We start from the raw sequence: 12,673 nt of genomic DNA, 5'->3' as shown, positions 1-12,673 counted from the left end.
AGTCCAGGTTCAGTCCATTTTTGGATATTTGGACTTCCTTTTGAAGTTTGGGGGCTTGGGTTGTCCTTTCGACCTGACACTTTTAGAGCACAGGGAGGCTTTGAATATGTTCAGGGTTAGATATTAACAGTGATATGTAAAACTTCACTGTATTCTGAAAGTCATGATCAGCAACTAACATACATGCTAAACGGGGGAATTAATGAAAAAATGAAAGTGCATCACATAAATGCCAAAAAAACCCAAAACCATTGTGACTAAAGGACTCATTTCTATTAGGATACTAGGGACGTGAACATAGTAGTGCTCTAGTGCTCTCATTCTTAGAGCCTACCTTAGGTTTCCCACTAGTGCATTTCTATGCAAAAAGCTGGATTCTATACCTAATCTGAATTTTTATGGGTTTATATTAACTGGACACACACACACACACACACACACACACACACACACGTATGTATGTATGTATGTATGTATGTATACCCTCACACATATCCTGAAAAGAGGACGTATGTGTTTTTTGCTTGTCATTTGCAAATCTAAACAGTCCTAATACACAGGTCAACCCATATCTTAATGCGACGACTTTTCACAGTTACTGTGTTCCCACTGCAGGCTGGCTCTGTGCCCGGATCCGCTGTTGTCAGGCGATCACCTGGTCTTCGTATCAGAGTCAATGTCACAGGATCGATCACAAAGCGGACGAATTCACTTCAATCCACCTTTGATCCTTGCGGAACCTGCGCCGCTGGCTGCGTTACCCCAGCCGGCTGAGCTCCTTGCATGAAAGCCGCCGCAGCGATCTCTGCGCAGCGGTCCCTACCGGTTACATAACCGGCGGCGGCGGCGGCGGCCGGACCTTCCCCGGCGGCGGACAGGAAGGGGAGCCCGCCGCCAGCAGGGAGGGAGCGGCCGGCGGGAGGGCGCCCGTGCAATCGGCAGCGGGGGCCACGTCGTCAAGGCCGCCGGCCGACCTCTCTCGGGGGCGCACGCAGCCGCGGAGACGCTCGGCCGGCTGCGACCTCGCCATGGGCCCCGCCGACGTCCCGTCCGCCCTGGCGCTCAGGGCTGTGGGCCCCGCGGCCGCCACCCCGTACGGCGTCTTCTGCAAGGGGCTCTCCCGGACGCTGCTCGCCTTCTTCGAGCTGGCCTGGCAGCTGCGCATGAACTTCCCGTACTTCTACATCGCGGGCTCGGTGATCCTCAACATCCGCCTGCAGGTACACATTTAGAGCCGCGCCCGCGTGGTGCCCCCGGCTCCGGCCGGCTCCGGGGACCCGCACGATGGCCGCCCCGGGGCCCCGCCGAGCGGCGCCGCCGCCTGGGGACCGTGCAAGCCAGCCCAGGGCGCGCGCACGCGCGATCGGCTCCCCGCGGCCCCTCCCCGGGGGTCGGAGGTGGGAAAGCCTGGAGTCTGATGAGAGCCGGGATGTTCCAGAAGCAGAGGGACTGAGGCCCCGAGGACCTGCCTGAGGAATGCACACCAGCAAACCCCACCCCACCCCCGGACAATCTTAGGATGTGACAGAGGGCGCGGGCCGCGCTATGAGAAAGGAAAAGGAAGATTTTTCAACAACACAGCTCTGCATCCAGCTTTTGAGAATATCGGACTGTGTGTGAGATGCATTGGGCCGCGAGCTAGTCGTTGAGCCGGAGGCCTCTTAGGTCGCGAGTGGGATCTGAAAAGCATGGGTCTCTTCCCCCCACAAGAGGAGACATTGAAACTGTGAGTCAAAGCCAGACTACAGGAAAGCTTGTCCGCCCCCCCCCCCATGCCAAATATGACAGCGGGGTTTTGAACGAATGGTGGGAGTGTGTGAAGATGTCCCTGTCGGAGACGCGTTGGAGCCAAAGAGAAGAAAAGTCCACTCGTGGCAAAAGAATTGACTCTTCTCTGATAGGAATGCAGATGGGCCTAATATGGCTTTCTCCTTTAAAGGGAGTACTTAATTTTGGTTACGGAGTAAAATGCAGATGTTACAAACCTTGTTGTGAAAATACAGTTGACAAGTGGAAGAACAAGAAAGTAAATGGATTGGTGGTGCCCTTGTGGAATGGGAGGGATATATATATATATATATATATATATATATATATATATATATATATATACTGAATGATAAGGATGCTTTGTGGATTATGGACAGCCTGAGTTTCTAACTGCTAAATGGAGGAGGTAACCTCATGAAGTAAACAGGAAATGCCTAAAGATGGAGTGGTGTGAATGTCCAAAAAAGAGCAAATACCTGGTATATGTGAATATATGCTAGAGATTTTCCCACTTGTGGGTTAGTACTTACATTTTATTTTGAAATTAAAATTGAAGTCATTATAAACCCCATGAGAAATACTCAAAAATTATGCTGCTGTACCTCGTGTGACTAATACTGTATCTGTAATTTAAATACTTGCTTAACAAGAAATGATTATGTAACATTTGGGAGCTTGAAGAGGAAGGGGTGGATATATATATGTTGATGAAATGTCCATAAAGAACTATTACAGAGGACTGGAGATGTGGTTCAGTTGTAGAGTATTGCCTAGCATATATGAGGCTCTTAAGTTTGATCCCCAACACTACAAAAAAGATCTAATATATAAAAAGCAGCATAAACTATGATTAAGATAATCAATGCAGATATGTCTAAGAGTTAAAACAGTTATTTCTGAAGAGAAATGGGACTAGGGAGAGGAAATATGTGATTCATTTTTAATCATGTATATGATTTTCAATTAAAATCCCATTTAAAATATTTTATTTTTAAAAGCTCCCTATGTTTACCACAAGGTAATGACATGGAAATCTCATGGGATTGAAATTCTATATCATACAGAACATGGTTAGTGCTTGATAATGTATATTAATCTAGAAGTATTCTACCAACTCTAGCCTGGAAATAATTTTCATTTTACTTGTGATTTTCCTTACATACAAATGTGATTGTATTCTTTCTAGACTCGTGTGAGATGAATATATACTGTTACAGGCGTGGCGTGGAAGTGGAACTGTCTCCGTTATTTCCTCACCATGAGCACATGTGAAGATAGTGCATGCTGTTTTAAAACCCCTCTGCTGGCTTTGTGAGCAAATTGCTAGCGTTCAGGCTCTTCTGGGAAAATCTCATGATGTTTAAAGATAACTTAAGAGATCCAGTGAGAGCCACACATAGTGCTGCAGAACTGGAATCCCAGTACTCAGGAGTTTGAGTTGGGACATGGTGTGTTCAAGAGCAGCCTGGGCCACATTAAGAAAAATCTGTCCCAAAGACACAAAGCAAGAGTCCAGTGATTAAGAACAAAATATTCAAGGGAAATTGAATGTTTCCTCATTAGTGTAATTCTACGAAAGCATGCAGAAAAGCTTGTGAACCTAAAGCTTTTACTTTTCTTTTGTTGTTGTTATATTTTGTTTGTGCTGCTCCTTCCTTTGCTTTGGTTTTCTTTTGTTTTGTTTTTAACAAGGTTGCTCAGGAATTTGCTGTGTAGACCAGGCTAGCTGAGAACTCATGATCCCCATGACATGTGCCAGCAGGCTTTACTCTTGCCAGGTGACATTTTAGATGTCACAGGAGTCCCAAGGCTGTATGCCTAAGCTTCCTGTTGCCAAAAGTTTAGTCTAAATGAGTGCTTTGAAAGGAAAAGTCATCAATGTTTAATTGATAAAGAAATGAACCTGATGTTTCAAAGTATCAGAAAAATCCAACTGTAATAGGACAGAGAAGAGTGACCACACAGAGAAAGAGCTGGAGACATTATTCAGCCAGTAAAGTGCATTCTGTAAAAGCTTGAAGACCCAAATTTGATCCCCAGAACTGTCATAAGTAAGCCAGGCTTGGTAGTATGCTTGCAGCCACAGTGCTAAGGAGAGGCAGAAAGAGATCCCTGGGGATCTCTGGCCAGCCACCCTATCCTACTTGCCAAGTTCCAGGACATTGAAAGTCACTATCTTTAGCAATAAGGTGGACATTGCCTGAAGAATTATACTCAGTGTTGAGCCTCTAGCTGCCTCCTGCTCATCCCATATCTCCCTACTTGATATCCTCCTTTTACTTGCTTTATTGTTGTTTTGTTTTGTTTCTAATCATAAGTCCAATTCCTGTTACTCACATACATGGGTGTTGGGTCATCCACATTCCTAAAGAAAAGTGACAATGGCTGTCTGCCTATGACTCCTCAGCTGGGGATTTGGCCTCGGGAAACCCTCCTTATTCCATGATGGAATCTCTGAACTGGCTTGATCTGGTGATGGTCTGATGTAATTAATCACAGCTCATGTGTACAATAGCCATGTCATAGCTAAAAGTTTGCAATTCCTAGCGCTTTTCCTCATCCTACCTTTTACAGTCTTCCCTTCTCTTCCATGATGATTTTTTTAGACCTATCTGTCAAGTTGAGGTGGAGAATAACAGTTATATTCTTCTTTTCATTAATTTCTATCTTGTATCATAAATGTTAATTCACTGCAAAATAGATTCTATAATTTTATGATTCTAATATAAACAGCCTCAATCTAGACTGCATGCTATAATTAATTTGAGAAAAATATTAGGCACGGCATGACATACCTGTAATCCTAGTACTCAAAAGGCTGAGTCGGGAGGATTTTGCGTTTGAGACCAGCTAAAGTTATGCAGTGAATATTAGGCTATCCTGAGTCATGTAATAAGAGCCTGTCTCAATGTGCATTTCCTATGAGCTTCCCCAGAACATATCTGTCCCATCAGTGTGGATGGAGCACACTGTCAGTATTCTGAGAGTTTATTGATGTGTGCCTTCCAGCGCCTGTCAGGCCCACATGCAAAGGAGTTATTTCTAGTCCCAGGATTTGGAAAGAACTCAACAATCCTAGATTTCATGGTATGGAAATCAAGAAACCTCGAAGTCACTGATGCTTGAGAAATACTCCAAAGGCAATATAAAGGCCACCAGAAAAAGACCCATCTAGGCATGGTTTAAAAGTGACCAAAACATGAAAGTTAAATATAAAAAAAAATAAATAAGAAAACAAGTCCAGTGATCCTGAAGAACATTTATATCAAAAGTACATTAAAGAGGAAACTCTATGAAGAAAACATGGAGACTAATAAAATCATGTCTATCATATACTATGAGTAAATAAAAATGCAAGTGGATATTTGCATATAACTGCAGATACTATTTATGATCATATATTGAGCTACCTTTTATATTTTCTTTAAAATACCAAATAGTTGAGCTGTATATGCTGGAGAAATTGTTACTGTATAAGTACAATGTGTATTATTATAAAATGTTTCTACAGGTAACTTGATTAAGTTAATCTTTATGCTATAGTTGCAATCCAAAGTAATTAGTCTAAGCATCTAATGATAGCTATAGCTAAAATCAGAAAACTTAGCTGGAGAGATGGCTCAGCTGCTAAGAGCACTTGCTACTGTTACAGAGGCCCCAGGTTCTGATCTCAGTAACACATAATGGTTCACAACTATGTCTCACCCCAGTTCCAGGGGATCTGATGATGCCCTCTTCTGGCCTCCACAGGCACATACACACATGCAGGCAAATACACACATAAAAATAAAATTTGAAAATCAGAAAACAGATGATCATTGATTTCATGATGTACTGGGCTAAAAAATAAATAGCATTTCTCACCAAGGAATAGTGAGAAATACTTGGGAAATCCACTAATTAATACAAAACGTAATCAGAAATTTAAAACCATTGTCACAAAGAGCTACTGTATCTGTTAATGATCTTACCACCTCTTGTCACTAACACATCTCATTATTCCATTTAAATCACATAGCCTTTTAAATCTCTCTCTCTCTCTCTCTCTCTCTCTCTCTCTCTCTCTCTCTCTGTGTGTGTGTGTGTGGGGGGGGGGGTGTTAGAGAGAGAGTGAGTAATATTCCAGTGAAATGATGAAATGATTTGATGAACTTCATGTTTGTCCTTTTCTGTCTCCCCCACCACCTCAGCACACATCTTTAAGACTCCCAGTGGGCTCAGTGGCCAACAGTGCTCGGTGGCAAGTGTTCCCAACCCTTGACACTCTCATGTCCCATCAATAGCAAGATGTTCACAAGTAAATAAATATGCCCAATTTTTGTTATTACTCTAAGAGACTGACCTTAGTAACTTTCCCTTTGATAGACACTAAATTAAAGCCTTTTGGTGCTTTTTAGTTGAGATTTTGATGTTTATGAGCAAATCCTAACCCAAAGAGCAGTGCCAGAGACCAGGACCAAAAGGTAAAGTGTCACATTTATCCCGACATGTGAAGAATATTTACCCAGCTTAATCACTGCCATCTACAGATACTCTATTTGTGCTTCACTGTGGATTTTTGTTTCACTTCGAATAGCATACACCTTTCATTTTCAAAACCAAGGGCTACAGTTGTTCCTCACAGCTCTCAGAGGACATGGATGGTTAGTGTTAATCGTCCGTTTGCCAGATCCAGTGTCACCTAGGAGATGGGCCTCTGGGTATGGCTGTGGGGCCTATCTTGATGATATTAACTGATGTGGGAATAACTTATCTTAGTTGTGGGTAAGATCATTCCCTAGACAGGGGATCCTGGACTGTGTACGTGGATGAAGAGAGCTGAACAACAATTGAATTCAGCTTTGTTTCCCACTTGTGGGTATGATGTGACTGCCTACTTCAAACTCCTGCCACTTATTTTTCCTGCCATGATGGACTGTGCCTTCAACTGTGATATAAAATAAGATGATTTGGTTCTTCCATCAGAGTGTTTTATTACAGAAAAAGAGAAACAAAATTAAGATGGAGGAAAATACCCCTCAGTGGGTCTTCCTCACAACAATTTAGGTAGAGCTAGCCTAGATTAGAATGGCAGGCTCCACAATGGAAGAGAGTAGAGTTTAGGGTTAGAATGAGAGTGGCTAGGCATCTTCTTGGTCTCAAAGAATATATTAGTTTTGTTATAACACAAACACACACACACAACAAAACTAGAAAAGCTCTAAAGTGAGATTTGGTGTACCAGGAGTCAAAAAGGATTGCCTGTTTGTTCATCAAATGTATTTAACAAAATTTCATATATTTTTTCTTATAAGTATCATTCTTAAGACATAGATGGGCAGTATATTGCCTGTTGTCTAAGGTGAGAGAATTTGGAAGGACTTTGTCATAATGTGAACAACCATTAAAAGGGTCTAGTAAGATTTTGCTAGGAGAAGTTACCTAAAAAAGTATCATGTGACCCACCTGAGACTAATCTGTAAACCATTCTTAGCAATGAGTACAGATACAGGTTTTAATCTGGTATATGGTTCCAGAAATAATCAAGAAAGCATGCCTTGATATACCTGATACCTTTAGAACTTGGCATCAGAGTTTAGCCAATTTCATCAACAGACTCAGGTATTCCTCACCTGTCAACAGCCTATCTCTGCGGATGGAAAGAAGAAATCATTGCAAACAAATTATCAAAATGAACATTTATTTGTTAGGTAAGAGGTTAGTAGTGAAAAGAAAGTAATAATTTCCCTGTTTCCCCAACATTTTGGTCAATCATTCCAGGTTGCATGCATTGGCCTGGGGTTGCATGTGTTGGCAGAGGGTCTCTTGCTGCTGAGACCGACAGGAAGCTGGCAGATGGAGATAGTGGTGTCACAGGGCTTGAGTTCACTTGACATTCAAACATGTGGATTACAAACTATTCATTGAAATAACCTAGCCTATGGCCTGGGATTCATTTACTGATATTTGCCATTCTTCTACTGTCAAGAATAAGATCCTATTCTTTATATTTCTCTCTCCTAAAGTTTGCTTAAGTGTAGGTTACTCCTAGATGTGGATTAGATCATTTACCCCCCCAAAAAAAACATTTCATTAGAATCCAAAGTTGCTCACAAGTGTATTAATTAGCTTCTCTTAATTACCAAATTCCAGTAATACTAAAGACTAAATAAATTCTTCAAAATAAAAACAAGATCAATATCTAAGGCTGAATGTACACATTACATTTCCAAGGCAAGATAGTTAAAATGTAATTGCTGAAAAAATGTTTTGTTTTATGAAATACAAATTATTAATAAATATTTGCTATATTATCATTAAAGCCATCATCAACATCATTCTTATCATCTATATGTAGAAGAACCACACAACTCATATTTAGTTGGGTGGAAAATATGAATAATTCTACCATTACCTTACTTATAATTCCACCAAGCCAAGGCAGCAAGTGTGTACCATCATTTCATTACAGCTTGCTGTTTTACCTTATGACTATATAAACAAATATAACACTTAGTATACTGTGTGCAATGTCTAGTATCTGTACAATGTCATAATTCCTATCATCACAGTGAAAACATTATAGTAATCTTCCCCCATTGCCTCATTTGGGATTTACAGCTATCATATCTACACTTAAATTACAGCATTATAAATGCATCCACACATCCACAGTACCCATTAAACTTGCCATTTATTATAAACTTTTTGCCCTCTCCATCTTCTTTCTTCATCTAATATCTCTGTCTTGTGCTAAGAACTCTGGTGATCAGATTGCAATGAAATGTGTGCACAGATACATTTTCATTCTCAAGACTTGTTATCTTGTAGTAGCAACATAAATGTGATTCTGAAGTAAAAATCAATGTTATTTTTGGGAGGCCACAACAAGACCATAACAGGATAGACAAACTGATTTCTGCCACTGTGAACATACTAGGTATTACATGCTGCTCTAGAAGTTAGAAAAATTAGCAAATGTGTAGAATCAGCAAAAATATTTATAATTTGGAAATTCACATTAAGATTAACATTTCCCAGTTTACTTTGAACATGAGGTCACTCCTGTTTTCATATAATTCCTTAAGTAACAACAACTGCTTTAATAACAAAGATATGTTCCTTTCATTTAAGAAAGCTGAGAAGTGAGATGGTGGTGCAAGTCTTTAATTCTAGAATGTGTAAGGCAGGTGAATCTCTGTGAGATCCAAGCCAGCCTGGTCTATATACAAGTTCCAGACCATTAAGTTCCTATTTCAAAGAGAAAGTAACGATTATGTATTCAAGCTGTTGGGGCTGGAAAGATGGCTCAGCGATTAAGAGCACTTGTCTGGCACAGGACCCAGGTTTACTTCCCAGGACCCACATAGTCGCTCACAATGACCTGTAACTCTAGTTCCTGGGACTTGGATACCATCTTCTGACCCAAGTGCATACCAGGCATACATGCAAACAGAATACCCATACACATAAAGAAATCTAAAAAATAAGCTGTGAGATGTTTTTCTCTCTGTAACTTCAGATTTTTTTTAATCTCCTATCAACATTTTGCCCATCTTCTGCCTGTTTGGGTTACCTTGATATTAGATATTATGAACCTTCCCTGTGAAATATAATGATATACTTTTTGCCTGTGAAATTAACTATTTGATTTCAGTTAAAATGTTTGAGACTATTAGTTTTGATTACCAGTGCTGTAAACATTGACAACAAAAAAGATAGGTTTATGTTTTCTAGCCTGTGTGCCAATTGTCACAAAGACAGTACGCTTAAGGAGCCTTTCATATATGTTCATCAGTACTTAAAAAAACCCAGCAGAAGAACAGTGACTTGGTAAAAGACTCCAAGAATCTCTGAAGGGAGATGATCACCTCTCGAACCTGGCTTGTAAGACGCTGAAAGCCCTCACTGCTGTCTGCCGAAGCTTGCTGTTTCCCACAATCAGAATAAATGAGTGGCTCAAAGGAAAGATAATTAATGTCAACAAAACAAAATTACTTGACCTGTTGTTTGGGAAAAAAATAAAAAACCAATGTGCCAGCTGCATGAAAAAAATATGAAGTATAAAAAGAATGAGGAAATACAACAGCATTTTCATGGCCTTCTTGTGGACCTTCGTTCTAGAATCTTCAGAGCTGGTGGAAATGAGGTGGAGGTTTCTGGAGTGTCTCACCAAGGACAAAAATAAAAGGAACAATGATGCCAGGGACACAAAAAAATGGGACCAAGTACATCAGGTCAAAAGCAATTAGGGTTTTAACAGCAATAACCTTGGTTGTATCTGAAAATAAAGTCAGATTACTTCTAGTGATTATGTAAATTTCCCTCAAAATAGGAAGTGCTTCAAGCAGTAGAAAATGAAAAATCAGTAGGAGCAAAGAAAACACAAGAAAGATAACAACCACAATTCTCATTCTCCACTTCAACCAGAGGAAAAGGGGATGGGAGAAGTGGGCAATTTTGAGGAAGTAGAAAATGCTGAGGCAGGTGGCAAACCATGTAGACAGTTGATCAGTCACAATCCATAATGGATCAGAGCATTTTGCTGGACTGTAAGAATCGTAGGAATGAGGAGCTACTTGTAGTATGGTTGCATCAACAAATACCACAAGCAGAGAGCTGATTCTGGAAACTGCCAAGCAGATCAGGATGAAGTTGATGAAGGTGATTTTCTGGTTCTTGACCCAGTCAGAAAAGTTTACCAATCCATTGAACACATCCCCAAGCATTCCAGTGGTGAATCCTGCTGTTACCAGTATCATATACATTTGATCCGATCTGGCAAGCAGTCTTAGAGAAAAGAGGGACCCACACTTCTACCACTTTGCCTTGCAGATCAGCTCTGAATCAAACTTCCTCACACCATCACCTTCTTTCCTTTTTTTGTAATTTCAGCTTTGATCAGAACCTCCTTCCTCTGGCTAGTGCTTCACCGATACTTGAGGAAATTCTAAATCTTGGGTACTTTCTCTTTTATTTAACTTTAATCCCACTCCTAATCCATAAAGATATGTTTATGAATACAGTCTCATATATTTTTATTCAAAGGGCTTTTTAAAAGAATCTTTAAATTCTAATCCAAACAGTCTCTATCCCCACATAATCGATGGTGTGGCCTTAAATTTCCCCCTGAAATAATGATTGAAAAAAATAAAGTCAAATATATTAAAATACAAATTTGAATCAGATTTTTTTCACTGATTTGTGTAATGCTTTCCTCCTTGTCTGAAATACTACACTCTCTGGAACTAGATATCTTTGATCTTATTCAAAGAATATTTTTAAAAGTTCTCAATAATTTAGTTATATTGTCCGTAACTTGTATTATATTTGCTATGTATTTGACTGTATACAAAAAAAAAAAACAATTTTAAAAAAGCATTAAGAAATACATAGAATAGTGACAACAGAAATAATGGGAGAACTTAACAATGTAGCATACAAACACAGAAAAAACTATAATCTGCAATCATCCTTCTAGGGGAGAAAAGAGAGACATGACATTTGGATCTTGAATATACTTAGAATTTATGAAGAACTAACAAGTTAGATTTTTGGGCCAGCTAAGGAGTCTATAAAAAGATACCCAAATAAAACTACATTTCTGAGAATAAAGCATTGCAACTGGTAATTTGCTGTAGTTTCCTTCTAGATGTTTCTCAAGTATATCTAAGTGATGGTCACAATTAAATAGGCTCCCAGGTTTTGCTCTTTACCATTGTATGTAATGTGTTTGTTTTGGTCTGAGGTATGACTGTAGGTTTAGCCTTAAATGACAGCTAGAGAACTGCTTTAGGTGAGATTTTTAAAAAGAAAAGAAAAATCAGACCCACAGGATGGAGAGTGGGGAGGTGCATTAGAGCAAGGCTAAATGAAAACAAATCTGGTAGTTCCACCTTTAAAAGGAGAATGATAGCCTGGGTCATATTCACTTCTAGAAACAGAAGAACTCATAGTCATGACAACCTTGGAGAGGAGGAATCAAAGAAACTTAGTGACAGATTGGGGATTAGTGGCATAACCAGCCATGGTGCTCAGGCTTCTTTTTATGTTATAATGTTATAATTCCTACCATCACAGAGCATCTTTGGGAGAAAAATAGTAAGAGAAAGAAGAAAGGGTACAGGATGATGAGGTCTGGTGTAAGCATTTACATCCCTGTACAAGACATCTATATGGAAATCAAGAACAGGCACTTGGATACCTGGGACTGCCTTTCAGAAAAGGAATTCATCCAAGGGAACTGAGGGGTCATTAGTACATGCTTGGTACCACTAAAAGTAATCTCCAAGAATCCTGAGGGACACCAAGAGATGAAAACACTAAGATGTCATCGAATGAAACCAAGAGGCTGGGGTTTCAGGCTACGGCAATCCCTGTGATGAGGAAAGGAATCAATACCTCATGTTATTGCCAAGGGTGAGAAGACAGAAATTCTGCTCCACACACGCACACTGTCACTTACTGCTATCCGACATGTTCACTTTGCCTTCTTGGATCTCTATTTAGACAATCCCAGGATTAGTGACTTTGATGGAGAAAAGAATTTCAGAACTAACAAGTATGAAACGCAGTTGGTGGTTTATTGTGAAAAGCACTCAGGGAAAGAATAAGACATACTCAAGTGTACATAGGCATTTCTAATGGGAAATCACAATTCATTGTCTTAGTATTAGCATGTGTTTCGTGGCCCTGGAGCTACATCTCAAAGAGCCATGAAGAAAACTCTTGTTTTTTTCTGCCTTCTCTTTCTGATAAGTCCGAGTATGGGATAGCTCCAAAGATGCCTTGGATGGGCTTAGAATGTGATCTGGTAAAAACAGGAGCCATTAGAGCTGTGCACAGACATTCTGGTGAGATTTCCAGAAAACTGCAGGTTTGCAACTGGGAATGGAGAAATCAAATACTGTTCATTGTGCTAGAA

The 12,673-nt window shown here is 40.1% G+C and overlaps 2 protein-coding genes across 2 annotated transcripts; one reads left to right on the top strand and one right to left on the bottom strand.

The window, feature by feature from the left end:
- The first annotated feature begins 891 nt into the window (after positions 1-891).
- On the top strand, positions 892-3,000 carry LOC113837111 (small integral membrane protein 10-like protein 1). The gene has a single exon (XM_027429863.1). The coding sequence runs from the start codon at positions 1,029-1,031 to the stop codon at positions 1,230-1,232; it is 204 nt and encodes a 67-aa protein (XP_027285664.1). The 5' UTR covers positions 892-1,028; the 3' UTR covers positions 1,233-3,000.
- A 6,530-nt stretch (positions 3,001-9,530) lies between these two features.
- On the bottom strand, positions 9,531-10,517 carry Tas2r42 (taste 2 receptor member 42). The gene is given in 3 exon segments (XM_035448720.1): positions 9,531-9,652; positions 9,655-9,967; positions 9,969-10,517. Coding segments are annotated over 3 exon segments (984 nt in total).
- Between the last annotated feature and the right edge of the window lie 2,156 nt (positions 10,518-12,673).

This window comes from Cricetulus griseus, chromosome 8, assembly GCF_003668045.3.
Source record: "Cricetulus griseus strain 17A/GY chromosome 8, alternate assembly CriGri-PICRH-1.0, whole genome shotgun sequence".
Lineage (NCBI taxonomy): Eukaryota > Metazoa > Chordata > Mammalia > Rodentia > Cricetidae > Cricetulus > Cricetulus griseus.
This window is presented reverse-complemented; position numbering and strand designations above follow the sequence as displayed.